The following is a 27,998-nucleotide window of genomic DNA, read 5'->3' as shown; positions in this document are numbered from 1 at the left end:
GCTACCGCGCCTGGCCTTTTTTTTTTTTTTTTTTTTTTTTTTTAAGACAGAGTCTCGCTTTGTTCCCCAGGCTGGAGTACAGTGGCCCGGTCTTGGCTCACTGCAACCTCCGCCTCCCAGGTTCAAGCGATTCTCCTGCCTCAGCCTCCGATTAGCTGGGACTACAGGCACATGCCACCACGCCTGGCTAATTTTTGTATTTTTAGTAGAGTTGGGGTTTCACCATGTTGGCCAGGATGGTCTCGATCTTCTGACCTCATGATCCACCCGCCTTGGTCTCCCAAAGTGCTGAGATTACAGGCGTGAGCCACTACACCTGCCATGGCCGAGTATTTTTAAAAAGAAGTATTACTAGGTTTATTCTATTCCCTTGATGGAATCTGTGCTCCCAGACTTGACATTTTACTGTCTCCATTAAAAGTCCTTCACCTTTGGCGCCTGACCTTATTCATTCCTACCATAAATGTGATTATGAGCGGGGAAAAAAAGTGTTTTGAGCACTTTGACCAAATTATTATGTTAAATCCAAGATGCCATGTTATTTATTTTACTACGGAGACCACCCAAGCCTCCTATATCCATCCAGCGTGTGGATAGTATGAGGTTGACAATTAGTGCATTAGTTACCTGTTTACCACGACATACTTGCAATAACAAAAGCTATTATATGGGGTTTCCTAGTATCAGGTATTCCTGTATGAGTTGGCTTTGCTTCTGATTGAAAATATTTTTGCCCATCCTTTGCATCTCCCCTAGATTCTGGTTCCCTAACATAGAGTCTCTCATAGGGGTAGAGAGATACCATTATGTTAGTGTCAGATAGACCTGGCTATTTAACAGCTTTGTAAACTTGGGCACATTACTTAACCTTTCTGTTTTTCCAGTCGTAAAAAACCGAAAGACTGATAGCGATTTTGAAGTTGTCGAAAGACTTTAATGTGTTTGAAAATACCTAAAAAAGCCTGACCCACAGCTGGTATTTCAATAATGTTAATTTCCTTGCTTCCCTAAGGTCCTTACGATTCATAGGTTCTCCGGACTCCTTGAAAGTTTTGTGTAGATGCGTGAGGTGTATTTTTCTTGGAAATAAAGTCCACAGTTGAACAGATTATCTTGGGGTCCAGCGATTTCCCCGAAAATAAATTGTAGATTCTCCTTCCTGCAATGCTAAGGAGTGAACGTCTTTTGCAGGAGACTGGATTCTTTCAGTGAGCGTTTTGCTCTCTGGTACTCTTTCTGTAGTCTGCTAACAGAGGAGGATGACCAAGCCCCTCGCGGGGGACGGGGGCGAGTCACTCCCGGACAGGGCCCCCAAGAAGTTTCCCTGAGGGCGGTGTGACTCCCCAGGGGTCGGGTTACCTCCCAGATGGGGGTGGGGTATCACTTGCAGCTGGGAGGCAGGTTCATTTTAAGGTCTCGCGGGCTTTGGAGGCCCCTCCCTCACTGAGAAACCGGCTTTTGTCGTTTTTCTGAAGCCAAAGCTAGTCTTTCCAGGTGTTAGTCAAAAACCTCGTGGTGCGACCCTGGTCGTCCCCAACCCCCTAGGCCTTAATCCCGGGGCGGTGGGGGCGGGGAGGCCGTGAGCACAGCTTCCGCTCCTCCAATCCGCCAGAGGGCGCCGCGGCCGGCCTCTCCCTTCCCTGGGTGCTTCGCGCCAGGCCCCTTCCGCGTGGGTGAGTGAATGTGAGAGTCAGCGCTCGCGCCGCGCGCGCCGTCCGCCTCCGCTGTTCGGCGCTCTGCTTTCGGCGGTGAGGGGCGGGCGCGCGCGTAAAAGCATAGAGACGGGCGTTGAGCTCTTGGGCTAGAGCGTCGCCGAGTCGGAGCCGGAGCCTGAGCCGCGCGCTGTGTCTCCGCTGCGTCCGCCGAGGCCCCCGAGTGTCAGGGACAAAAGCCGCCGCCTGCTCCCGCAGCCGGGGCTCATCTGCCACCGCCGCCGCGCTGAGGAGAGTTCGCCGCCGTCGCCGCCCGCAAGGATCCGAGAGCCATGTCGGCCAGCAGCCTCTTGGAGCAGGTACAGGCCCGGCCCGCATGCCTCGGCCATTGTGTGAGGCGAGAAGGAGCCCGACTAGGCCCGGGCCAGCCGCCCCCGGGCAGGCCGAGCCGAGGCGGCGCCTCTCGCGGGCCGGGTTTCGGGCCTCTCAGGCCGGCCGCGCCCGGCGCCTCGCCCTTAGCCTGCTCTTCCCGCTTCTCCTCGGGCCTTGGAGCCCACGGGCCGGGCCGCGCCGCGTTCCCTTCTCTAAGCGGGCCTCGTTTTCCTTCCTTGTTTCCTTCCCCTTCCTTAAAGCCCTGGGTTCCTCGCGTTGCAACTGGCGCGTCTGCCGCGTTTTCTTCCCTGCCCCGCGGGCCTGGCGCTCTCCCCCGCCTCCCATTTTCAGCCTCTTCCTCACTACCATTCCTGACGCCTCCCCTCGGGCCTGCTCCTTTATTCTCCCTTCGGGCCCTGCCTTAATTTGTTCTTCCTTTTCCATTTCTCCTTTGGACAACTTGCTGCTCGGCGACGTTTCCTTCCCCTGCAGAGACCAAAAGGTCAAGGAAACAAAGGTAAGCCCCGCTCCGCCGGTGGCCCTGGGCCGGGAGGGGGACGCGGGGCGGTGGGGGCGGGGTCTCCGGGAAGCGCCCCGGGCGGAGGACCTTTCGGAAGCCGCTTAGTTCGCAGGTGCCGCACACTGAAGTATTTGACCCTTTCGGTCGGTTCTTGCAGCTGGCGAACAGCTTTTTCGCTAACAAGGAGTAATTCATTAAGGTTGGGGGTGGATTGGGTTTTGAAACGCTCCAGGTCCTTAGTTTCCTGTAGGTCTTAAAAGGCCTTTGTTTTTCATCCTCGTGGATCACTCTCTGGAAGTACTCTCATGTGATGGGGGAGGGGAAGCGGGAGGGAATGGAAATCCAGAGGAGCCAATAAAATGACCTTTTTAGATCAACTTGCTCTGGGTGGAGGGGGACATTTTCACTGGCGACTATCGCTTCAGCATTCACTCTCATCTCTTACCCTTTTGAAGTTCAATCTTACATGCTTTGTTAACTAGTAAGGTTTTTCTCTAGTTAGCATATATGGACTAATTTGAGAGGAAGATTATAGGATTCGGACACTCCTAATTGAGTTTTTTTTTCTTTAGTACAAAATGGATCTGTACATCAAAAGGACGGATTAAACGATGATGATTTTGAACCTTACTTGAGTCCACAGGCAAGGCCCGTGAGTAGTTAACTATTTACATATCTGATCGAAGGGTGTATGTAGTATATTCTTTTTCTGCCTTCTACCAATACATCCCATTTTCTGAGGATTGACTTTCTTTTTTCTTTTTCGAGACTGAGTCTCGCTCTGTCGCCCACGCTGGGGTGTAGTGGCGCAATCTTGGCTCACTCCAACCTCCGCTTCTCGGGTTCAAGCGATTCTCCTGTCTCAGCCTCCTGAGTAGCTGGGGTTACAGGTGTGCACCACCGCTCCCAGCTAGTTTTCCTGGTGTTTTTTTTTTTTTTTTTTTTTAAGTAGAGACGGGGTTTCATGTTGGTCTTGAACTCCTGACCTCAGGTGATCCACCTGCCTGGCCTCCCAAACTGCTGGGATTACAGGCGTGAGCCACCACGCCTAGCTGAGGATTCACTTTCTTAATACCTGTATTTTTTCTCTGCCCTCTATCAGGAAATCTCATGCTCTGAGAGTTCACCTCCTTTATACCTATTAATGTGTTACAGAACAGTTACTGAAAATGTCCGAGGCTGTTGAGATTCCCATCTTTGTAATGTCAGCAAACATACTGTATCGAGAACGTAATACTGATTACTGGCAGTAACATATGCATGAATAATTATCTTCCTCCTTACCAAGAATGTAGTAGCAGTGCAGAATTTAGGAATTCTTGCAAGTGTTAAATATTCTGAATTTTCACCCCAGAAAACTTTGGATTAGTGTGATAGGGAAAGTTCTAATATAAAATCACCTGGAGGCGGGAAGATCTCTTGAGCCCAGAAGTTTGAAGCTACAGCGAGCTATCTACGACCATACCTGTGAAAAGCCACTGCACTCCAGCCTGGGTGACAGAACAAGACCTGTTCTCTAAAAAATAGTCACCTGAACTTCATTCAGTGCTGGAGGAGTGGATCTCTTTCTTTTCTCTAGTTTATGGGTTCTTAGATTATCAGAACTATTTTGGAGTTAGGAAAAAAATTTTTTTTGAGACGTAGTGTTACTCTTGTCACCCAGGCTGGAGTGCAGTGGTGCAATCTCGGCTCACTGCAACCTCAGCCTACCAGCTGATCTTGCCCGCCTCCCAAGTAGCTGGGACCACCATGCCCGGCTAATTTTTTGTTTTTTGTAGAGACGGGGGTTTCACTATGTTGCCCAATCTGGTCTTGAATTCCTAAGCTCAAGAGGTCTGCCTTCCTCGACCTCTCAGAAGTGTTGGGATTACAGGTGTACGCCGCCATGCTCGGCTGAGTCAGGAAATTTTTGAGTTGAGCTACATCTACATCTGTGGAGACTAACTTTATTTTTCACTGAAGGGGGAGGTATAGGATTTATAAAATGGAGTGAAAGTTAAAATACTGTTTAGCACAAACGAAGATCAGTAATGTTGGAGGTTTTTGCGGTGTAATCTTTTAGTGTAAAGTTGTATGTAGATTCAAATACTAATATGACCTGTGCATGTAGAAACTTGTTTGATTCAGCAGTTCTTTTGTGTTATTATCTCTGATCCCAAAGACATAGTTACATAGTTGTAACTAATATAACTCCCCAGATTAATAGGCCAAAAGGAAAATTGGCAATATGTCTTCCAAAATGCCCTAAAAGGTCAAGAAGTTTATAAGTTCTGAAGATATGCTGTATGAAATACAGTTAGTAGTCCTGAATAATTGCATGCGCATATATGGATCTGATTATCACATAAAACTTGTAGAATCCCTGTGTAAAATTTTTAACATTAAAAGTATAGAAACCACTTGAGCAAGTGATTGGAAAAAAGTTTTCACAAAACACAACCAGTTAATCAGGAAAAGTAGGGAAGGAAGTAGAGGAATGAACTATTAATAGGTTCCTGCTATTGAAGTAGTTTGCTTACATAATCATTATAACAGGGAGAGTGGGAGCATTTAGAAACATAATTCTAGGTAGTTCTTGTAAAACATTGTGTAATTCAGATTTTTGAGCTTGAGCATGTGGGAGCCTGCCAGTTCAGGTGTAGACATTCAACTGTATGTTCGCATAACCTGTGATATTAAGTGCATTTGATTTTTCTTTCTCAGGTAAGCCAAAGCTTAAATGTCTTTGTTTAAAAAAATTTGGGTAATAATATAATAATCTTAGATGAGTAGATGAGGAAGGGTAACCTGAGAATCTAGTTTATTGTCTAGAGTAAGTCATCTACTTTTTTGCCAACTTTTCATTACCCTATTTTGGAATAATACTTCAAGTTTAGTCCATTGATTATAGGCTGAATTTCTTACACACATGGATTTGGGTCTGTTAAAAATATTTTTTTTTGAGGCGGAGTCTTGCTCTGTTGCCCAGGCTGGAGTGCAGTGGCACGGTCTCAGCTCATTGCAAGCTCCGCTTCCTGGGTTCACGCCATTCTCCTGCCTCAACCTCCCGAGTAGCTGGGACTACAGGCACACGTCACCATGCCCGGCTAATTTTTTGTATTTTTAGTAGAGACGGGGTTTCACCATGTTAGCCAGGATGGTCTTGATCTCCTGACCTCATCATCCGCCTGCCTTGGCCTCCCAAAATGCTGGGATTACAGGTGTGAGCCACCACGCCTGACCTAAAATTTTTAACCTTACCTTTGTGAGAACTTTTAAATGTGAAAAGGGTATGTGTGAAAAGACTTCACTTTTGTTTTTATGTATTTATGTATGTATGTATGTATGTTTGTATTTATTTATTTTTTGAGACGGAGTCTTGCTCTGTCGCCCAGGCTGCAGTGCAGTGGTGCATTCTGGCTCACTGCAACCTCCATCTCCTGGGCTCAAGCAATTCTCCCACCTTAGCCTCCCGAGTAGCTGGGATTACAGGCGGGTGCTGCCATGCCCGGCTAATTTTTGTATTTTTAGTAGAGACGGGGTTTCATCATGTTGGCCAGGCTGGTCTCCAACTCCTGGCCTCAAGTGATTTGCCCATCTCAGCCTCCCAGAGTGCTGGAATTAGAGGCGTAAGCCACCGTACCCGGCCTGTTTTTATTTATTTATTTTTTAGACAGTCTGGCTCTGTTGCCCAGGCTGGAGTGCAGTGGTGCCATCTGGGCTCACTGCAACCTCTGCCTCCTGGATTCAAGAGATTCTACTGCCTCAGCCTCCTGAGTAGCTGGGACTATAAGTGTGTGCCACCATGCCTGGCTAATTTTTTGTATTTTTAGTAGAGACTGGGTTTTGTCATGATGGCCAGGCTGGTCTCGAACTGACCTCAAGTCATCCACCCCTCTCTGTCTCCCAAAGTTCTGGGATTACAGGCGGGAGCCACTGCACCCAGCCATTTTTCTCATTTTACATCCTCCGGAAACCACTGTGCATTTCCTTTTCAGGTTATAACTAAGTAGTGGAATCTGTTGATATTCCCAGATAGTTTGCCAAGAGGCTAGCACTATAAACTGGTAGTGAATCTTGCTTTTGGGTTTATGATTGAGAAATGACTACAGACATTTGGGCTAGAACTTGACATTTCCATTTCTTTTTGTTACTATTTTATTATTACCTGGTTCGCGTAGGTAGTTGCTAAAAGGATTACCTCAATATTCAGGACTTAGTTTGTGAAATGCTAAGTTTTCTCTTAGTTGTAGTGCTAAAGTTAAGGCCCATATTCACTGTATCAGCTTAACTTTAAATGTTTAAATGTTTCAATTACTACACCAGAATTTCTTATGATATAAAAAATGCCCTTGTGTTTATAGGAAATCATCTGATGTGCTGCACACACTTTTTTTTTTGAGATGGAGTTTCACCCTTGTTGCCCACAGGCTGGAGTGCAGTGGTGCAATCTCAGCTCACTGCAACCTCCGCCTCCCGGGTTCAAGTGATTCTCCTGCCTCAGGCCTCCCAAGTAGACAGGGTTTCGTCACGTTGGCCAGGTTGGTCTTGAACTCCTGACCTCAGGTGATCTGCCCGCCTCCGCCTCCCAAAGTGTAGGGATTACAGGTGTGAGCCACCATGCCCAGCCCGCACACTCCTTTTTATAGTATATTTGAATTGTGTTGCTAGGTAGGGGGAGGAAAGAGCCTGATAATAATTCTTTGTGTTTTGATTTGCCTTTTTTTTTTCTTCCACAGAATAATGCATATACTGCCATGTCAGATTCCTACTTACCCAGTTACTACAGTCCCTCCATTGGCTTCTCCTATTCTTTGGGTGAAGCTGCTTGGTCTACTGGGGGTGACACAGCCATGCCCTACTTAACTTCTTATGGACAACTGAGCAACGGAGAGCCCCACTTCCTACCAGATGCAATGTTTGGGCAACCAGGAGCCCTAGGTAGCACTCCATTTCTTGGTCAACATGGTTTTAATTTCTTTCCCAGTGGGATTGACTTCTCAGCATGGGGAAATAACAGTTCTCAGGGACAGTCTACTCAGAGCTCTGGATATAGTAGCAATTATGCTTATGCACCTAGCTCCTTAGGTGGAGCCATGATTGATGGACAGTCAGCTTTTGCCAATGAGACCCTCAATAAGGCTCCTGGCATGAATACTATAGACCAAGGGATGGCAGCACTGAAGTTGGGTAGCACAGAAGTTGCAAGCAATGTTCCAAAAGTTGTAGGTTCTGCTGTTGGTAGTGGGTCCATTACTAGTAACATCGTGGCTTCCAATAGTTTGCCTCCAGCTACCATTGCTCCTCCAAAACCAGCATCTTGGGCTGATATTGCTAGCAAGCCTGCAAAACAGCAACCTAAACTGAAGACGAAGAATGGCATTGCAGGGTCAAGTCTTCCGCCACCCCCGATAAAGCATAACATGGATATTGGAACTTGGGATAACAAGGGTCCTGTTGCAAAAGCCCCCTCACAGGCTTTGGTTCAGAATATAGGTCAGCCAACCCAGGGGTCTCCTCAGCCTGTAGGTCAGCAGGCTAACAATAGCCCACCAGTGGCTCAGGCATCAGTAGGGCAACAGACACAGCCATTGCCTCCACCTCCACCACAGCCTGCCCAGCTTTCAGTCCAGCAACAGGCAGCTCAGCCAACCCGCTGGGTAGCACCTCGGAACCGTGGCAGTGGGTTCGGTCATAATGGGGTGGATGGTAATGGAGTAGGACAGTCTCAGGCTGGTTCTGGATCTACTCCTTCAGAACCCCACCCAGTGTTGGAGAAGCTTCGGTCCATTAATAACTATAACCCCAAAGATTTTGACTGGAATCTGAAACATGGCCGGGTTTTCATCATTAAGAGCTACTCTGAGGACGATATTCACCGTTCCATTAAGTATAATATTTGGTGCAGCACAGAGCATGGTAACAAGAGACTGGATGCTGCTTATCGTTCCATGAACGGGAAAGGCCCCGTTTACTTACTTTTCAGTGTCAACGGCAGTGGACACTTCTGTGGCGTTGCAGAAATGAAATCTGCTGTGGACTACAACACATGTGCAGGTGTGTGGTCCCAGGACAAATGGAAGGGTCGTTTTGATGTCAGGTGGATTTTTGTGAAGGACGTTCCCAATAGCCAACTGCGACACATTCGCCTAGAGAACAACGAGAACAAACCAGTGACCAACTCTAGGGACACTCAGGAAGTGCCTCTGGAAAAAGCTAAGCAGGTGTTGAAAATTATAGCCAGCTACAAGCACACCACTTCCATTTTTGATGACTTCTCACACTATGAGAAACGCCAAGAGGAAGAAGAAAGTGTTAAAAAGGTAACTCACTTAACATTCTTAAGATTTTTAGGGAAGGAGGAATTAGAACAGAAGTATTATATATAGTGAACCATTATTAAAAACTCTGTAAATGAATACAGTATCACTTAACAGTTCAAGACTTTATAGAAGTATAATTGGTTCTGATACTTGAATCCTAATGTGAAGGTATGTGAGAACATTAGTAGAGGACAGAAATATGAACTTTGAAAGGAAAGCAGAAACAGTACACAATGCAGAAAGAGGTGAATAATGAGTCAAAAGAGATGCAGAGGGGTAATGGAAGTGATAAAACCATAGAAATTAAAGCAGAAGATTAAGGCTATAATATGGAAGAGAAAAATCGAAATTCCTCTGTTGGGTTAACTTGGCTTCGCTGGGGTTTTGTGGTTATTTTCAAGAGTCAATATATCGTCACCAACTCTTGAAATCACTTCTGTCTTCCCTGTGACAATTGGCGGTGTAAAAGAGTCACTTTCTGATTCCTCTGTAACAAGTGGGAATCTTGGGCAGAATGATGAGAATGGATTCAAACTAGAGTTGAATTTGAAAGAGTTGGTAGCGTTTGTGAATATTGAGTGAATGTAAACTTTAGCATTATAAAAGGATGACAAAACTGGTTGGAGCAGATAGTCATATATTATCTGGGATTTATACTTACATTTTTTTTTGATAGGGTCTCACTCTGTTGCCCAGGCTGGAGTGCAGTGGCATGATTTTGGCCCACTCCAGCCTCCACTTTCTGGGCTCAAGTGATCCTCCCATCTCAGCCTCATGAGTAGCTGGGATCACAGGCATGCACCACCATGCCCGGCTAGTTATTCATATTTTTTGTAGAGCTGGGTTTTACCATGTTGCCCAGGCTGTTCTTGAACTCCTGAGCTCAAGTGATCTGCCCCTGCCTCTTCCCAAAGTGCTGGGATTACAGGTGTGAGCCACTGCAGCTGGCCTAAAATAGGTGAAAAGATTATGGGCAAGGAGAAATTTTTCTTTGAAGATATATATATTAATGGTTGAGAGAATCCTGAGCTGATGAATCTCAAATATAAAATAAAGTCTAACAAACATTGTTTTCCTTAAATTTGTTAAGAACTCGTAGGGATCTTATATGTGATCTAGGATCTGAGGCATTGTTAGGCGGCTCTATGAGAACTTACTCCTTTTAGCAGTGGAAGAATGGCTCGTCGGTACAATCTTCTTGGAGGTATATATAGTTAAAGTAGGGTTAGTTGCTATTTTACCTTCCAATGTGTACAGATTAATAAGAAATGGAGTTATACTTGTCAGTGACTCCTCTCTTCCCCACAATTTAATAGTTGAACTATTAGTCCGGGCATAGTGGCTCACGCCCGTAATCCCAGCACTTTGGGAGGCTAAGGTGGGCAGATCACCTGAGGTCAAGACCAGCCTGACCAACATGGAGAAACCTCATCTCTATTAAAAGTACAGAATTAGCCAGGCATGGTGTCACATGCCTATAATCCCAGCTACTTGGGAGGCTGAGGTAGGAGAATCACTTGAACCCCAAAGGCAGAGGTTGCGGTGAGCCGAGATTGTGCTCTAGCCTGGGAAACAAGAGCTAAACTCCATCTCCCCACCGCCCCCCAAAAAAAACTACCATATTTTGGCCTGGTGTGGTGGCTCATGCTTGCAATCCCAACACTTTGGGAGGCCGAGGCAGGAGGATTGCTTGGGCCCAGGAGTTTAAGACTAGCCTGGGCAGTGTAGTAAGACCCCATCTCTAAAAAAAAAAAAAAAAATTAGCTGGGCATGGTGGCACACACCTGTTCTAGCTACTCTGGAGGCTGAGGAAGGAGGATCACTTGAGCCCAGGAGTTTGAGGCTGTAGTGAGCCATGATTGCATCACTGCACTCCAGCCAGGGCAACAGAGCAAGACTCTGTCTCAAAAATAAATAAAATTTACAGTATTTTATAGAAAAAGTAGTTTATTGGTGCTTTTTGCTAGACATCTGAAGGGCTCTAAAGTGGTCATCAGGCTCCTGATTCTAGAGGGACAAGTAAGGAGGCCATGATCTTTTAGGCATAGCAGATTTATAAATGTGTGAGGGGCATCTAGGTGCTTCGTTTATCCACTTGAAATGTGTACTATCTTATTAGTCTTTCTTTTTTTTTTTTTTTTTTTGAGACGGAGTCTCGCTCTGTAGCCCAGGCTGGAGTGCAGTGGCCGGATCTCAGCTCACTGCAAGCTCCGCCTCCCGGGTTTAGCCATTCTCCGGCCTCAGCCTCCCGAGTAGCTGGGACTACAGGCGCCTGCCACCTCGCCCGGCTAGTTTTTTGTATTTCTTAGTAGAGACGGGGTTTCACCGTGTTAGCCAGGATGGTCTCGATCTCCTGACCTCGTGATCCGCCCGTCTCGGCCTCCCAAAAGTGCTGGGATTACAGGCTTGAGCCACCGCGCCCGGCCTCTTATTAGTCTTTCTAATAAAATTCTGTCCTACATCTTGTGATTAAAAGCAGGAAGGAAATGATGAATTTAATGCACAGCATAGTTGTTAAGATAGACTTGTATGTGTGGAGAAATTCGGGTTCATTTTCTTTTCAATTTTGCATTGCTGGGGTCAGATGAAGAAATACGGGTTTACACATGGAGTGGCAGGCTGGGCGTGGGTGGCTCTTGCCTGTAATCCCAGCACATTGGTAGGTAGAGGCGGGCAGATCACTTGAGGTCAGCAGTTTGAGGCCAGCATGGTGAAATCCCGTCTCTACTAAAAATGCTAAAAAAGGGCCGCGCGCGGTGGCTCACATCTGTAATCCCAGCACTTTGGGAGGCCGAGGTGGGCAGATCACGAGGTCAGGAGATCAAGACCACCCCGGCTAACACGGTGAAACCCCGTCTCTACTGAAAATATAAAAAATTAGGCCGGGCGCGGTGGCTCAAGCCTGTAATCCCAGCACTTTGGGAGGCCGAGACGGGTGGATCACGAGGTCAGGAGATCGAGACTATCCTGGCTAACACGGTGAAACCCCGTCTCTACTAAAAAATACAAAAAACTAGCTGGGCGAGGTGGCAGGCGCCTGTAGTCCCAGCTACTCGGGAGGCTGAGGCAGGAGAATGGCGTGAACCCGGGAGGCGGAGCTTGCAGTGAGCTGAGATCGTGCCAGTGTACTCCAGCCTGGGTGACAGAGTGAGACTTTGTCTCAAAAAACCAAAAAAAATACTAAAAAAATAAAAAAAATAGCTGGGTGTGGTTTTGGGCACCTGTGATCCCAACTGCTTGGGAGTCTGAGGCAAGACTCCCGGGAGGCAGGGGTTGCGGTGAGGTGAGATCACGCCACTGCACTCTGGGCGACAGAGGGAGACTGAACCAGTCGCAAATTTGAGTTTTGTTAATTTAGCTTTTGGCCAGGCGCTGTGGCTCACGCCTGTAATCCTAGCACTTTGGGAGGCCGAGGTAGGCGGATCACCTGAGATCAGGAGTTCGAGACCAGCCTGGACAGCGTGGTGAAACCCCGTCTCTACTAAAAACACAAAAAAATTAGCCCGGCATGGTGGTGCATGCCTGTAATCCCAGCTACTTGGGAGGCTGACGTAGGAGAATCGCTTGACCTGGGAGGCTGAGGTTGCAGTGAGCAGAGATCATGCCATTGCACTCCAGCCTGGGCAACAAGAGTGAAACTCCATCTCAAAAAAAAAAAAAAATTCAGCTTTTAATCAAGTATGTATTTTGATTACGTTTGCTAGAGTGGTTCAGTTAATGATAATTGAACCTGATATGTAGGTGTAAGATTCCTATGTTGGAATTGACCAGCCTTTTAATGTTTTCATAGAATGAATGCAATAATAAACAGAATTTAGGGTCTTTGGTAAGCTAACTAATGGTTTTTTTTTTTTTTTTTTTTTGAGACGGAGTCTCACTCTGTTGCCCAGGCTGGAGTGCAGTGGCTTTGAACCATTAGCCGGGTGCGGTGGCTCATGCCTGTAATCCTAGCACTTTGAGATGCTGAGGCGGGCGGATCATGAGGTCAGGAGATTGAGACCAGCCTGGTCAACGTGGTGAAACCCTGTGTCTACTAAAAATACAAAGATTAGCTGGGCGTAGTGGCGGGTGCCTGTAATCCCAGCTACTCGGGAGGCTGAGACAGGAGAATTGCTTGAACCAGGAAGGCACAGGTTGCAGTGAGCTGAGATTGAGCCACTGCACTCCAGCCTGGTGAAAGAGCAAAACTCCGTCTCAAATCAAAAAATAAAAAAAACCCATTCCATAAAGACTCTTGATAAGCGAGTATCCTAGTTCTCAGCTGGTGAACAAACCACCAAATAAAGGCTTCAGTTATACTTGTGTCAGGTTACTTTTTAGTTTACTCTCTTGTAAGAACTGCTGGGATTGGCTAGGCGTGGGGCTCATGCCTGTCATCCCAGCACTTTGGGAGGCCGAGGCAGATGGATCACAAGGTCAGGAGATTGAGACCGTCCTGGCTAACATGGTGAAACCGCGTCTCTACGAAAAATACAAAAAATTAGCCGGGCGTGGTGGCAGGCGTCTGTAGTCCCAGCTACTTGGGTGGCTGAGGCAGGAGAATGGCGTGAACCCGGTAGGTGGAGCTTTCAGTGAGCTGAGATTGTGCCACTGCACTCCAGCCTGGGTGACAGAGCGAGACTCTGTCTCGAAAAAAAAAAAAAAAAAAAACTGCTGGGATTTCAGGAAGATGCTTCTAAGCCCAGTTACCATTTTAGTTAGTACTGCCTTACTTTTCTGTTGGTTACTATTTTCCTTAACATCTTTACATAACTGATTGTAAACTGTTCTTACAATCTTTATTAGGCTTTAAAGAATAAGCAGATTTTATGAGAATGGGGCTCATAGCTCATTGAGACGGTGGACTCCCTTAGGTGAAGTGTTTGTGTGTGTATCTTCGTAGTATTTATGAGATTGCAAAAGCTTTCATGCCAAATGGGTGGTAACCCCATAAAGAAGTAGGGAAGTACTTAAACTTCATCCTGAAGATGATGTCACAGCTGTTCTACAGTTCCATGATTGGGCAGTATCTTGGCAGAACATGCTGAAGCAGAGCCACAGCCATTTTTGCCTAGTAGTATTACTGACTTGTTCTGCATGATCTAATTGAGTAACATAGAACCTTCAAGCATTGGATCTGTCAGCCTTGAAACTTAGAGCAAATTTTAGTGACATGTTTGATAGATGTGACTTTTATTTTTTTAAACAGCAATATACTGTGCTTAAGGTGTGGTTTACCTTGTTGAATGCTACAGATACTGTTGTGAAACCTTTCTGCATTTATTTAGAACCTTTCCCTAGTTAAGTATTCCTCTATGACATCAGTTTTGTTGGCTTCGTAGTATTGTCAGACTTACTATAATTTACCGGTCCCTAATTATTGAATATGTCAACAATCTGTATTTTAATATATTTTTTCTAATTAAAATAACACTACACTGAACATCCTTTTGTATAAATATTTATATTTGTTCCTTAGTAGTTAGATGTGTCAAAGGTATATGGATTTTAAAAATAGTATTTTACCACTATTACCAGAAATTCTTAGTAAAGGGGTAAATGCTTTGTGGTCTTGGCTAAGTTTTATATATATTGCTACATAAATCTTTTTCCTGAAAAGTTGAGGGAATCATTGTGCAACTGTTATCTAGAAGAAGGCAGTGGTTGAGAGCGTTTCTTTTTTTTTTTTTTTTTCCTTTGAGATGGGGTCTCGTTTGTTGCCCAGGCTGGAGTGCAGTGATGTGATCTCAGCCCACTACAACCTTCACCTTCCCAGGTTCAAGCGATTCTTGTGCCTGAGCTTCCCAAGTAGTTGGGACTATAGGCAGGCGCCACCACACCTAGCTAATTTTTGTATTTTTAGTAGAGACGGGGTTTCACCATGTTGGCCAGGCTTGTCTGGAACTCTTGACCTCAAGCCATCCACTCTTCTTGGCCTCCCAAAGTGCTGGGATTACAGGCAGTGAGCCACTGCACCCAGCCGCCTTTCTCTTTTGACTCAACTTTGGAATAGTCTGGGAGAAAGGAGAGTTAACTTCCTGAATGAGTCAATTTTTTTAAAAAGAAATTTCATAAAATAATTGGTTTAATTTTTGTCTTGTGTCTAGCCCTTTAACTACAAGTAAAAATAAGGGAAGCAGTCAAGAATAAGGGAAGCAGTCAAGTAGAGAGGACAAAGGACTAATTCTTTTAAAGTCCAGCATCTTGTTAGACTCAATGGATGATGGAGCCCTGGGAGACAAAAATTAATGAAATAGAAAAAAAATAGACTTAATTGGGTACTTGGGTAAATGATTTTTCTGAATAACTACAGAGTAAGTGGAGAGTGAGGGGAGAGTTGAGATACAGAGAAAATGTGATTGTGGTGGCAACAGTTTGAATTTTAGTCTAAAAAAAAAAAGTCATTGGTATTAAATGGGACCAGATTGACTATATACCCTTTTGTGCTATTGAATTTTTTTTTTTTTTTGAGATAGAGTTTCACTTTTGTTGCCCAGGCTGGAGTGCAATGGCGTGATCTCGGCTCACTGCAACCTCTGCCTCCCAGGTTCAAGCGATTTTCCTGCCTCAGCCCTGCGGAGTAGCTAGGAGTACAGGCGGCTGCCTCCGTCCCCGGTTAATGTTTGTATTTTTAGTAGAGACGGGGTTTCACCATGTTGGGCAGGCTGGTCTCGAACCCTTGACTTTGTGATCTGCCTGGCTTGGCCTCCAGCCACCGCGCCCAGCCCAAATTTTTTTGAGACTAGATTATTCATGTCAAAAGACAAAGCTAGGTCCGGCATGGTGACTCATGCCTGTAATCCCAGCACTTTGGGAGACCAAGCCAGGCAGATCACAAAGTCAAGGGTTCGAGACTAGCCTGCCCAACATGGTGAAACCCCATCTCTACTAAAAATACAAAAAAAATAGCCGGGCGTGGTGGCAGGCGCCTGTAGTCCAGCTACTCAGGAGGCTGAGGCAGGAGAATGGCGTGAACCCAGGAGGCGGAGCTTACAGTGAGCCTACATCGCACCACTGCACTCCAGCCTGGGTGACAGAGGGAGACTCTGTCTCAAAAAAAAAAAAAAAAAAAAAGCCGGGCGCGGTGGCTCAAGCCTGTAATCCCAGCACTTTGGGAGGCCGAGACGGGCGAATCACGAGGTCAGGAGATCGAGACCATCCTGGCTAACACGGTGAAACCCCGTCTCTACTAAAAATAAATACAAAAAACTAGCCGGGCGAAGTGGCGGGCGCCTGTAGTCCCAGCTACTCGGGAGGCTGAGGCAGGAGAATGGCTAAACCCGGGAGGCGGAGCTTGCAGTGAGCTGAGATCCGGCCACTGCACTCCAGCCTGGGCGACAGAGCGAGACTCTGTCTCAAAAAAAAAAAAAAAAAAAAAGACAAAGCTAGAACCAATGGATAGAAGTTATGGGGAGAAATACTTTTGTAAATGGAAAACTTGCTAAAAACGAAGTTCTTTTTTTTTTTTTTTTTTTTTTTTTTGAGACGGAGTCTTGCTGTGTCACCCAGGCTGGAGTGCAGTGGCGTGATCTTGGCTCGCTGCAAGCTCCACCTCCCAGGTTCACGCCATTCTCCCGCCTCAGCCTCCGAGTAGCTGGGACTACAGGCGCCCGCCACCACGCCCAGCTAGTTTTTTGTATTTTTAGTAGAGACGGGGTTTCACCATGTTAGCCAGGATGATCTCGATCTCCTGACCTCGTGATCCACGCGCCTTGGCCTCTCGAAGTGCTGGGATTACAGGCTTGAGCCACCGCGCCCGGCCCGAAGTTCTTAATCACAAGAGAATTTCAGGTAGAAACTAAAAGAGATATGTTATAGAAACTAAACTAGGGATGTTGTAGAGGGGATTCATACATAGGGTAGTCTGGACTAGAGAAACCAAGGTATTAAAGAGGATTAGCTGACTCAATATAACATTTCAGGTTTGTGAAGATGAATTGATCCCATGAAACAGATCTTTTTAGGAAGGTTATTGTTTGTTTCACAGTTTCTGACCTAAATCTTTGTTACACGTAAAATAAGTAAGAACGGACTTGAGGCCAGAAAGCTGTGGATGACAGAAGGGATTGGTGCATTCTCAGTGAATTTTGGTACAGATTGGGTATATGAGTAGTTTTTTAATACATTTAATATGTACATATTAATGAAAAGTTGTTTCCTAAACTGTACTAAAAGGCTTATTAAAGAAATTTAGAGGCTGGATGGAGTGACTCATGCCTGTAATCCCACCATTTTGGGAGGCCGAGGTGAACACATCACTTGAGCCTGGGAGTTCAAGACCAGCCTGGGCAACATGGTGAAACCCCGTCTCTCCAAAAAATACAAAAATTAGCCAGGCGCGGTGGCTCATGTCTGTAATCCCAGCTACTTAGGAGGCTGAGGTATGAGAATCGCTTGAACGCGGGAGATGGAGTTTGCAGTGAGCTGAGATCGTGCCACTGCATTCCAGCCTTGATGACAGAGTGAGACTGTCTCAAAAAAACAAAACAAAACAAAAAACAAAAAAAGAGGCCAGGCAAAAAACAAAACAAAACAAAAAACAAAAAAAGAGGCCGGGCAAGGTAGTTTACACCTGTAATCCCAGCACTTTGGGAGGCTGAGGCAGGCTGATCACCTGAGGTCAGGAGTTCGAGACCAGCCTGGCCAACATGGTGAAACCCTGTGTCTACTAAAAATACAAAAATTAGCTGGGCATGGTGGTGCACGCTTGTAATCCCAGCTACTTGGGAGGCTGAGGCAGGAGAATCACTTGAACCCAGGACGAGGAGGTTAGTGAGCCAAGATTGTGCCATTACACTCCAGCCTGGGCGACAAGAGTGAAAGTCCGTCTCAAAAAAAGAAAGAAATGGCCGGGCGCAGTGGCTCAAGCCTGTAATCCCAGCACTTTGGGAGGCCGAGACGGGTGGATCACGAGGTCAGGAGATCGAGACCATCCTGGCTAACACAGTGAAACCCCGTCTCTACTAAAAAATACAAAAAAACTAGCCGGGCGAGGTGGCGGGCGCCTGTAGTCCCAGCTACTCGCGAGGCTGAGGCAGGAGAATGGCCTGAACCCGGGAGGCGGAGCTTGCAGTGAGCTGAGATCCAGCCACTGCACTCCAGCAAGGGGGACAGAGTGAGACTCCGCCTCAAAAAAAAAAAAAAAAAAGAAATTTAGGAGTGATGATGAAATTTAAGAGTGATTATTTGGGAGAAGTGTTTCCCTTTAAAAAAAATTTAAAATTGGTATGTAATAGTTGTATGTAGTGTTGTTTTGACATCCAGAATACACACTGGACTCTTTATTTATTTATTTTTTGGTGGTAGAGACAAGGTTACCCAGGGTGGTCTGAAAACTCAAGTGATCCTCCTGCCCTGGCCTCCCAAAGTGTTGGGATTATAAGCGTGAGCCACCCTGTCTGGCCTTGTTTTTATCCAGGTTTTCTTTTGATGTTGGCGGATGTGCATGAAAAGTTTCTCTTTACAAGGATGTTTGTTTTCCTTATAGCCATCTTTCTTCTGACCCTTTTATTTATGCATTCAGTCTTTTTTTTTTTTTTTTTTTGAGAAATATTTGAAGTGATTACTTTGGCTCAATTTTCAGCATTTAAAAATGCAAGTTTTGGCCGGGTGCAGTGGCTCATGCCAGGAGGTGGAGATTGCAGTGAGCAGAGATTTTACCACTGCACTCCAGCCTGAGTGACAGAGGGAGACTCTGTCTCAAAAAAAAATCATGTTTCTGTGATATAAAAGATGAAAACATCCTCACTTGAGCTATAAATAATATTAAATCCTTAGGAAGTAAATAACCATGTGATACTGTTGGCTCCCGTTTAGCATCTTACCACCCCGCCACTGTTTTATTGCGTCTTCAGATCTAGTGAGTGGGCATCCTGTTTTAAACCAGGAGACAAACACGAGCATTTTTTGTAAAATCCTAAGGCCATCTATGTCTATTTTTGCTTGCAGATAAATATACTTGTCTATCTGCCAAAAGGATTAAGGAAATTTTATTTGTATTACTCATCACCTTCCTTGCTTTGTGAATAGATAAAATGCCTCTTTCTGCAGCCTCCTTAAAGGAGGACTAGAAGAGAATAGATAACATTGAATTTGGATCTTTGAACCATGCCCTCTGTATCTATCTTTCAGCAAACGTTTGTGTTAATTGCTAGGATGGAACAGAGAAACAAGGTACCATGTTTACCTTAGAAGCAGAGGGTTTTAGGAGGACAACAAAATGGATACAATATGGGATAAGAACTGTAATAGAGGAATGAATAAATTTTTGGCATTCTGGAGAAGTGATTAATTACTTTGAGGAAATTAAGAATTCATGGAGGCAATAACATTGGAACCATGCCCAATAAGTAATAATAGAATGATAAGCACTCAGATGGCAGCATAGTGCTTGGCACATAGTACACGCAGAAGCTTAGTTATCTTGTCTAACACTATAATTCTCATATTTCAGATAAAGGAAGAGACTCAGAGGTTGTTTATCCAAAGTCTTATAGCTCGTCTTTAACACAAGTCTCTCCAGCGATGTGTTGGAGCTGGCTAGTTGGAGCCAGCTGTTTAGCTTTCAAGAATACTTTTCTGTACGTTAAATTACATTATAATTACCACTGTATTAGAAGATAATATTCAAATTCATTACTCTTGAGGTTATTTACAGCTGTTGTATCAATATATAATATGCTGTTGCACACTGATAACACATTGGTAATCTGAAATCAGCTGTGGTGTTTCTTTTTTTTGTTGCTGTTTTTGAGACGGAGTCTCGCTTGTTGCCCAGGCTGGAATACAGTGCAGTGGCGTGATCTCAACTCACTGCAACCTCTGCCTTGTGGGTTCAAGTGATTCTCTTGTCTCAGCCTCCCAAGTAGCTGGGACTACAGGCACCTGCCACCACGCCCGGCTAATTTTTGTATTTTTAGTAGAGATGGGGATTTACCATGTTGGCCGGGCTGGTCTCAAACTCCTGACCTCAGGTGATCTGCCTGCCTCGGCCTCCCAAAGTGCTGTGATTACAGGCGTGAGCCACCATGCTCAGCCTAGGCTTTTATTTTATTTATTATTTATTTTTATTTTTATTTAGAGACAGTCTTGCTCATCAGGCTGAAGTGCAGTGGTGCAATACCGGCTCACTGCAACCTCCGCCTCCCAAGTTCAAGTAATTCTCACAGGCACCTGCCATCATGCCTGGCTGATTTTCCATTTTTGTAGAGATGGGGTTTCACCATGTTGGCCAGGCTGGTCTTGAACTCCTGACCTCAGGTGATGTGGCCTCTCAAAGTGCTGGGATTACAGGCGTGAGCCACCACGCCCAGTCTGGATTTTATTGTTTACCTGTGTTGTAGTTTAGTTGTAAGGGAGGGTAGTTAATTAGGGAAAAACAGTTTGGAGGATGGGAAGTATGAAATATTTACCAAGCACTGACCTTGTTAGGCACCATGCTAGGAACTTTCGTAGCTTTACTTTAATCTCCATACCAACCTGGGAGGCAATATCCTGTATTTATAGAGAAATGGAAACTTAAGTAAACAACTTATCGAAACATCTATTATGCTTGGTGTGGTGGCTCACGCCTCTAATTCCAACACTTTGGGAGGCCAAGGTTGACAGGTCATTTGAGGCCATGAGTTTGATACCAGCCTGGCCAACATGGCAAAACACCGTCTCTACTGAAAATACAAAAAAATTAGTGAGGCGTGGTGGTTGGTGCCTGTAGTCCCAGCTACTCGGCAGGCTGAGGCAGGAGAATGGCGTGAATCTGGGAGGCGGAGCTTGCGGAGAGCTGCGATCACACCACTGCACTCCAGCCTGGGCGAAAGAGCGAGACTCTGTCTCAAAAAAAAAAAAAAAAATGGCTGGGCGCGGTGGCTCACGCCTGTAATCCCAGCACTTTGGGAGGCTGAGGCGGGCAGATCATGAGGTCAGGAGTTCAAGACCAGGCTGGCCAACATGGTGAAACCCCATCTCTACTAAAAAATACAAAAATTAGCAGGGCGTGGTGGCAGGTGCCTGTAATCTGGAGGCTGGGGCGGGAGAATCACTTGAAACCAGAAGGCGGTGGTTGCAATGAGCCGAGATCGCGCCACTGCACTCCAGCCTGGCAATAAGAGCAAAACTTCATCTCAAAAAAAAAAAAAAAAATTAGCCGAGCGTGGTGGTGTGTGCCTGTAGTCCCAGCTACTCGGGAAACTGACGGATGAGAATCACTTGAACCTGGGAGGCAGAGGTTACAGTGAGCTGAGATTGCAACACTGCATGCATTCCAGCCTGGGTGACAGAGTGAGACTCCCTCTCAGAAAAAAAAAAAGTGTGTGGGAGATGGCTCAGAGACTAAATGAGATACTTTTACAGTATTCTGGGGGAAGAAAAGATGATGAGGGCCTGAACCAGGACAGTGGGAATGGGAAACTGGGTGTGAAGAATGTGGTAGACATATTTGCTGACCAGTTTTTCAACAACTAGAGAGGAGCAGCAGTTTAGGGTTAGGATTTGGGGATGTATTTGCTTTTGGAAATAGTTTCAGGTGCCTGTGATAGTAGCAGCAGCAAGGTGATAGTAGGCAGTTGGGAATCTGGAGCTCAGAGATTGTTGACAGGAATTTGAATTTTCAACCCTCAGGATAGGTAAAGGCATGGAAGTTTATGACTTCTCAAAGATTCTCGTAATAAGAATGACAGTTAACTCTGTACAGTGTCTAGCATATAGTTGTCTTGAATATGTACTTAAATGTATGTTCATTTAATTCTTGTATTCTTGTGAGGTAGATATAACTAGCTCAGTTTTACTGATGAAGACATTAAAACACAGAAAAGAGTAAATAACTTTGCAAAGGGACATGAGATATGAAAGTAGAGCTAGTGTTCTAATTCTGCAGTGTGGTTCTAGAGCCAACACTAGTGAGAGAAAAGGACTATGGAAGAAATGCCCCAGAAATAACAAAATTTGAAAGATAAAGAGGGAGCAAGTGAAAGAGGTTGAGAGAGAATAGTCTTGAGTTTTTAGAAGGAGAACAAGGAATGGGCTATTCAGGTTGAGTATTCCTAATTTGAAAATCTGAAATGCCCCAAAGTCTGAAACTGAGTGCACACATGACACTGAAGAAAATGTTCATTGGAGCATTTCCTATTTTGGATTTTCAGATTAGGGATACTCGACCAGTATGTATCTACGAATATTCAAAAAATCTGAAATCTAAAGCATTTCTTATCCCAAAAATTTCAGATACAGGATACACAGCCTGTATGGAACTTCAAGCAGTAGGGTAGAGTATACTTACTCAGAGGCTACAGAGAGGTAACAGATGACTGCAGATGCCAGTGATGTCTGTTGAATAAAAAGCTGCTTTGCTGTTAGAAAGTTTTGATCTCCATACTTCATTCAAAAGACTCTGCATGTTTCTTTATCTTTCCAACCTCTTTGTACTCGCAGAATCAGTATCTTTCTTTTTTTTTTTTTTTTTTTTTATCTTTCTTTTTTTTTTTTGTCGCCCAGGGTGGAGTGCAGTGGCCGGATCTCAGCTCACTGCAAGCTCCGCCTCCCGGGTTTTTACACCATTCTCCTGCCTCAGCCTCCCGAGTAGCCGGGACTACAGGCGCCCACCACCTCGCCCGGCTAGTTTTTTGTATTTTTTAGTAGAGACGGGGTTTCACCGTGTTAGCCAGGATGGTCTCGATCTCCTGACCTCGTGATCCGCCCGTCTCGGCCTCCCAAAGTGCTGGGATTACAGGCTTGAGCCACCGCGCCCGGCCGAATCAGTATCTTTCAACCTCTGTGTTCCAAGCCTTAACAAGCTATTATAAAGCTCTTTTGTTTGCCTAGTATGGACTGTTTTGGTAAATTAGACTATATAAAAATGTCTGAAATACAGAGTTGAATATGAAGAATGGCAGCATTCTGATTTTGATGTGGCTAAAGATTAATCCAGGGAGGACTGCTATTTTTCCATGCTTAAACATTTGTGGGACAAGGGCTAGTTGGCAGTGCATTCTGCTTACCTACAGAAGTAAAGATTACCCCCATAACAGTTTTTAGCATTGGAATTCTTTTTTTCCCTCCAAACGAAACTTTTCTTGGAACCTCATGAACGATTTCTACATGTTCAGCTTGCTTTCTCCCAGAAGATACCTGAAGCATCTCTCCTATGAAGCATAATTTGAAACACTAGACGACAATGAATTTTTTTTTTTTTTGAGACGGAGTCTCGCTCAGTCGCCCTGGCTGGAGTGCAGTGGCGTGATCTCGGCTCACTGCAAGCTCCACCTCCCAGGTTCACGCCATTCTCCTGCCTCAGTCTCCCAAGTAGCTGGGACTACAGGCACCCACCGCCATGCCCGGCTAACTTTTTGCATTTTTAGTAGAGACAGGGTTTCACCGTGTTAGCCAGGATGGTCTCGATCTCCTGACCTCATGATCCACCCGCCTTGGCCTCCCAAAGTGCTGGGATTACAGGCGTGAGCCACCATGCCCGGCCCGACAATGAATTTTTAAAAATGGGAATGATGCATGGAAGATGAGGTAGAGGGATTTGTTTTGAGATGAGAGAAGTAGGGTGAGGATTCAGCAAGTTCAGCATCTCTTCTAAAGATGTTGGGTTATTTAGTCTGGGCGCAAGTTTGGAGGGACGAGGAAGAGTTACCCAGGAGGGAGATAGGGAAGGCTTACGGCATTGACTTTGCCTGCCTGCCTTTAAAGGACAGCATGATGAAGGACTGTTCTTGTAGTTCCTTAGGAGTTTTATGTAGAGGAGAAAAAAAAGGTTTGTTCTTTGAATTAGGGCAAACGTGTTCTCTTCTGCTTTTTTACATTCATCATTGAAATCCTGTAAGTCTGCACATGAGCAAGGAAAAAGTGGTAGCTCCGATTGTTGCTTCTTTCTCCTACACAAAGCAGGTAACAGTTTAAATATGCATGCTGCTGCCACCTCGTGGACCAAATTCTAGTTCCTGGGCCCAGTAAATAGTACCCTAATGCTTTTCATCCCTTGCCGAATAAACAGATAGTCCTTTGTTGAACTGATTTAACTCCAGTTTGCCATTGGGAAAAGATATCAAGGAATTACAGTGTATCAAATGAAACATTCTAGGGCAGCATGTATTAAAGTACTAATTGACAGTGTGAGACCAAGTATAGAAGAATAGCTATAAAAAGTGTAGAAAATGAAAGAAATCACCCATAATTCCTGTACTACAACAAAACTACTCATCTTGGCGTTTTTTCTTTTCTTTACCTGTGTAATTAGTTTATACAGTTATAATCATCTTGTGTATAGTGTTCATTTCATCCTCTTTTTCTTAGTGCTTTAGGTATAATATTTACACATATTTAGGCATTTGCTGGATATCTATAAGGCACTTGTCATATATCCTCAATCTCTTGTAATAATGCTGTAAAAGAGTGAAGACTCTTCATCTTACAGGTAGAGACCTGAGATTCAATAAGGAAAAACTAGATCACTGCCTAGGAAGTAGAACTGGGATTTGTTTTGCCACAAGGCTCTTTCTGTTTTTAGGTCATGCTATATCTTCATACTTATTTAAAATTGCTAATTGGCTGGGAAGGGTGGTTTACACCTGTAAACCACCTAGGATCACTTGAACCTAGGAGTTGGAGACCAGCATGGGCAGCAAATAATAAAAAGAAATTAGCACCTGTGGTCCTAGCTGCCTGGGAGGCTGAGGTGGAAGGATCACCTGAGCCCAGGAGATTGAGGCTGCAGTGAACCAGAATCGTACCATGCACCCTAGTGTGGGCAACAGAGTGAGACCCTGTCTCCAAAAAAATAATAATAATGAAATTGCTAACTGTGTTTTAGTATCTGCTAATGCCTGTAGCCAGTCACCTCTTTGTGGACATATAAAGAGAACGTAATTAGTTGAAACATAAATATTTAAGCACTCAGTTTTAATTTTCCCATCACAAATATCAAAATGAAGTGAATTAGATCTATTCTATATGACCTCCATGACCATTTGCTGAAGGGTGTGAAAGTTGCTGCCAATTACAGGCAGCAGGAATAAGGAAGAGTGTAAACGATTCTGGATAATGCACAGCGACAGGTTATTGTAAGTAGGACTGTTTTAGTCTACCCCATTGTCATGTTATACATGAACTGCCAGGTTACCTCACTTTGGTGGCAGAGCTAGAATTAGAGCCCAGATAAGTTCTTGGCTAATTCAACATTATGGCAAAAGTTACTTTAGTTGAGTTTGTGGGCCTGCACAGTGGTGAGGAGAGGGAAGTACGCTGGACCTGGATGTGAGAGCTTCAGTGTATAAATTCCAAAAAATGGTAATGGATTTAAAACAACTTTTGAGTCACCTTGAAAGTTTAAAAAATATATTGATAACCTGGGTTCTACTTACAAACTTAACTAAATTAGAAATTTTATTTAGTAAGCTCCCTAGGTATTTCTTGTAGGATTAGAAATGATTGAAGAGAAGTTTTTCAGTTAGTACAAAAAGTACCCTCTGAGAGTTCTTACTTTGAGATTCTTGTTCTCCTTTACCTACTGAATGAGCATCTTTGGAGGTAAGGCCTTGGAATCTGCATTTTATCGGCTCTACAGGTGATTCTCTTGTATTTTAAATTTGCATATATAAAGTTGATACTGGTAGAGCCTGAATTATGGATGTTGTGGTCTTGCTAATAAATGTATAGGTACTGGAAAGGCCCAGGGCTCTGGAGGAAGAGTTGGTTTCATATCTGCCACTGTCATGAATACTGAACAAGGAAAATCATCTGAGCCTAAATATCTTTAAAACTTAGGGAAAATACCTAATTGGGTTAATAGGAAGACTAGATATACAATCATGCATCTCTTAGCGATGGGGATATGTTCCGAGAAATGCGTTGTCCGGTGATTTTGTCCTGCGAACATTGTGTACTTACGGAAACCTAGATGGTAGAGCCTACTACACACTTAGGCTATATGGTATAGTCTGTTGCTCCTGGGCTACCAACCTGTACAGCATGTTACTGTACTGAATAGTATAGGCAGTTGTAACACAATGATAAGTATTTGTGTATCTAAACACAGAAAATGTACATTAAAATACAGTTTAAAGGATATAAAAGGGGACTGGGTACGGTGGTGCATGCCTATAATCCCAGCACTTTGGGAGGCTGAGGTGGGTGGCTTACTTGAGGCCAGGAGTTGGAGACTGGCCTGGCCAACATGGTGAAACCCCATCTCTACTAAAAATACAAAACCTAGCGGGGCGTGTTGGTGTACACCTGTAATCCCAGCTACGGGGGAGGCTGAGACATGAGAATTGCTTGAACCCGGGAGGCGGAGGTTGCAGTGAGCTGAGATTGTGCCACTGTGCTCCAGCGTGGGCAACAGAGCAAGACTTTTAAAAAAAAGAGAAAGAAAAAGAAAAAGTTACCTTTTTAACGTCTTTTTAAAAACTATGGCAAACACATTAGCGTAGACCTACACAGCCTCAGGATCATCAATATCACTGTCTTGACCGCCACATCTTGTTCCATTGGAAAGTCTTCAGAAGCAGTAATACACAGCTGTCATCTCCTATGATAATAGTGCCTTCTTCTGGAATACCTCCTGAAGGACCTGTCAGAGGCTATTTTACAATTAGCCTTTTAATAAGTAGTACATTCTAAAACAATGATTAAAAGTATAGTTATATAGTAAATATATATGCCAATAACATAGGTTTTTTTTTTGTGAGACGGAGTCTTGCTCTGTCGCCCAGGCTGGAGTGCAGTGGTGTGATCTTGGCTTACTGCAGCCTCCACCTCCCAGGTTCAAGCGAATTCTCCTGCATCAGCCTCCCAAGTAGCTGGGACTACAGGCAGTGCCACTACACCCAGCTGATTTTTGTACTTATTGTAGAGACGTGGTTTCACCATGCTGGCCAGGCTGGTCTCAAACTCCTGACCTCAGGTGATCCACCTGCCTTGGCCTCCCAAAGTGCTGGAATTACAGGTGTGAGCCACCACACTTGGCCGAGTTTGTTATTAAGTATTATTTATTATACATAATTTTACGTGCTATAGTTTTATACGACTTGCAGTGCAGTAGGTTTGTTTACAGTAGCATTACCACAAACAAGTGAGTAATGTTTTGTGCTACATCCTTAGAGTGGCTTCGACATTGCTAGGTGATGGGAATTTCTCAGCTCCATTGTAGTCTTACTGATCCGTCATTGACTGAAATGTCATTATATCGTGCATGAGTGTGTGTGTGTGTGTGTGTGTGTATATTGTTTTTTTTTGAGACAGAGTCTCACTCTGTGGGCACGCTGGAGTGCAGTGGCATGATCTCGGCTCACTGCAGCCTCCACCTCCTGGATTCAAGCAATTCTCCTGCCTCAGGCTCCCGAGTAGCTGGGGCTACAGGTGCGTGCCACCATGCCTGGCTAATTTTTGTATTTTTAGCAGAGATGGGGTTTCACCATGTTGGCCAGGATGGTCTCGATCTCTTGACCTCGTGATCTGCCTGTCTCGGCCTCCCAAAGTGTTAGGATTACAGGCGTGAGCCACCGCGTCCGGCCTATCTATCTATCTAGCTATCTATCTCTCTCTCTCTATATATATATATATTTTTTTTTGAGAGAAGGCCTCACTGTGTCACCCAGGCTGGAGTGTAGTGGTGTGATCACAACTCATTGCAGCTTTGACCTCCTGGGCTTAAAAGCATTCTTTTTCTTGCAGCCTTCTGAGTAGCTGGGACCACACGGGTGCTCGCCACTATGCCTGGCTAATTAAAAAAATTTTTTTTAATCGGGCGCGGTGGCTCAAGCCTGTAATCCCAGCACTTTGGGAGACTGAGACGGGCAGATCACAAGGTCAGCAGATCAAGACCGAGGTGGCGGGTGTCTGTAGTCCCAGCTACTCAGGAGGCTGAGGCAGGAGAATGGCGTAAACCCGGGAGGCAGAGCTTGCAGTGAGCTGAGATCCGGCCACTGCACTCCAGCCTGGGCGCCTGGGCGACAGAGTGAGACTCCATCTCAAAAAAAAAAAAAAAATTTTTTTTTTGTGGAGATAAGGTTTCACTGTGTTGCCCAGGCTGTTCTTGAATTCCTGGGCTTAAGCGATCCTCCTCCTTTGGCCTCTCGGTGTTAGGATTCTAGGTGTGAGCCACCATGCCTGGCCTAATTTTTAAAAATTTCTGGCCGGGCGTGGTGGCTTAATGCCTGTAATCGCAGTACTTTGGGA

The 27,998-nt window shown here is 44.9% G+C and overlaps 1 protein-coding gene across 1 annotated transcript in view; it reads left to right on the top strand.

The window, feature by feature from the left end:
• The first annotated feature begins 1,803 nt into the window (after positions 1 to 1,803).
• The window catches only part of LOC105494574 (YTH N6-methyladenosine RNA binding protein F2), a 36,876-nt gene continuing 10,681 nt past the window's right edge, over positions 1,804 to 27,998 (top strand). The window contains exons 1-4 of the mRNA XM_011763116.3: positions 1,804 to 2,011; positions 2,517 to 2,541; positions 3,117 to 3,196; positions 7,263 to 8,846. Of these exons, the coding sequence (XP_011761418.1) occupies positions 1,985 to 2,011; positions 2,517 to 2,541; positions 3,117 to 3,196; positions 7,263 to 8,846 (1,716 nt within the window). The 5' untranslated portion in view covers positions 1,804 to 1,984. The remainder of the gene's footprint in view (positions 2,012 to 2,516; positions 2,542 to 3,116; positions 3,197 to 7,262; positions 8,847 to 27,998) is intronic.

The sequence above is a fragment of the Macaca nemestrina genome, chromosome 1, assembly GCF_043159975.1.
Source record: "Macaca nemestrina isolate mMacNem1 chromosome 1, mMacNem.hap1, whole genome shotgun sequence".
Classification (NCBI taxonomy): Eukaryota; Metazoa; Chordata; class Mammalia; order Primates; family Cercopithecidae; genus Macaca; species Macaca nemestrina.
Note: the sequence above shows the minus strand (reverse complement) of the source record. Positions and strands in the feature narration are given on the sequence as shown.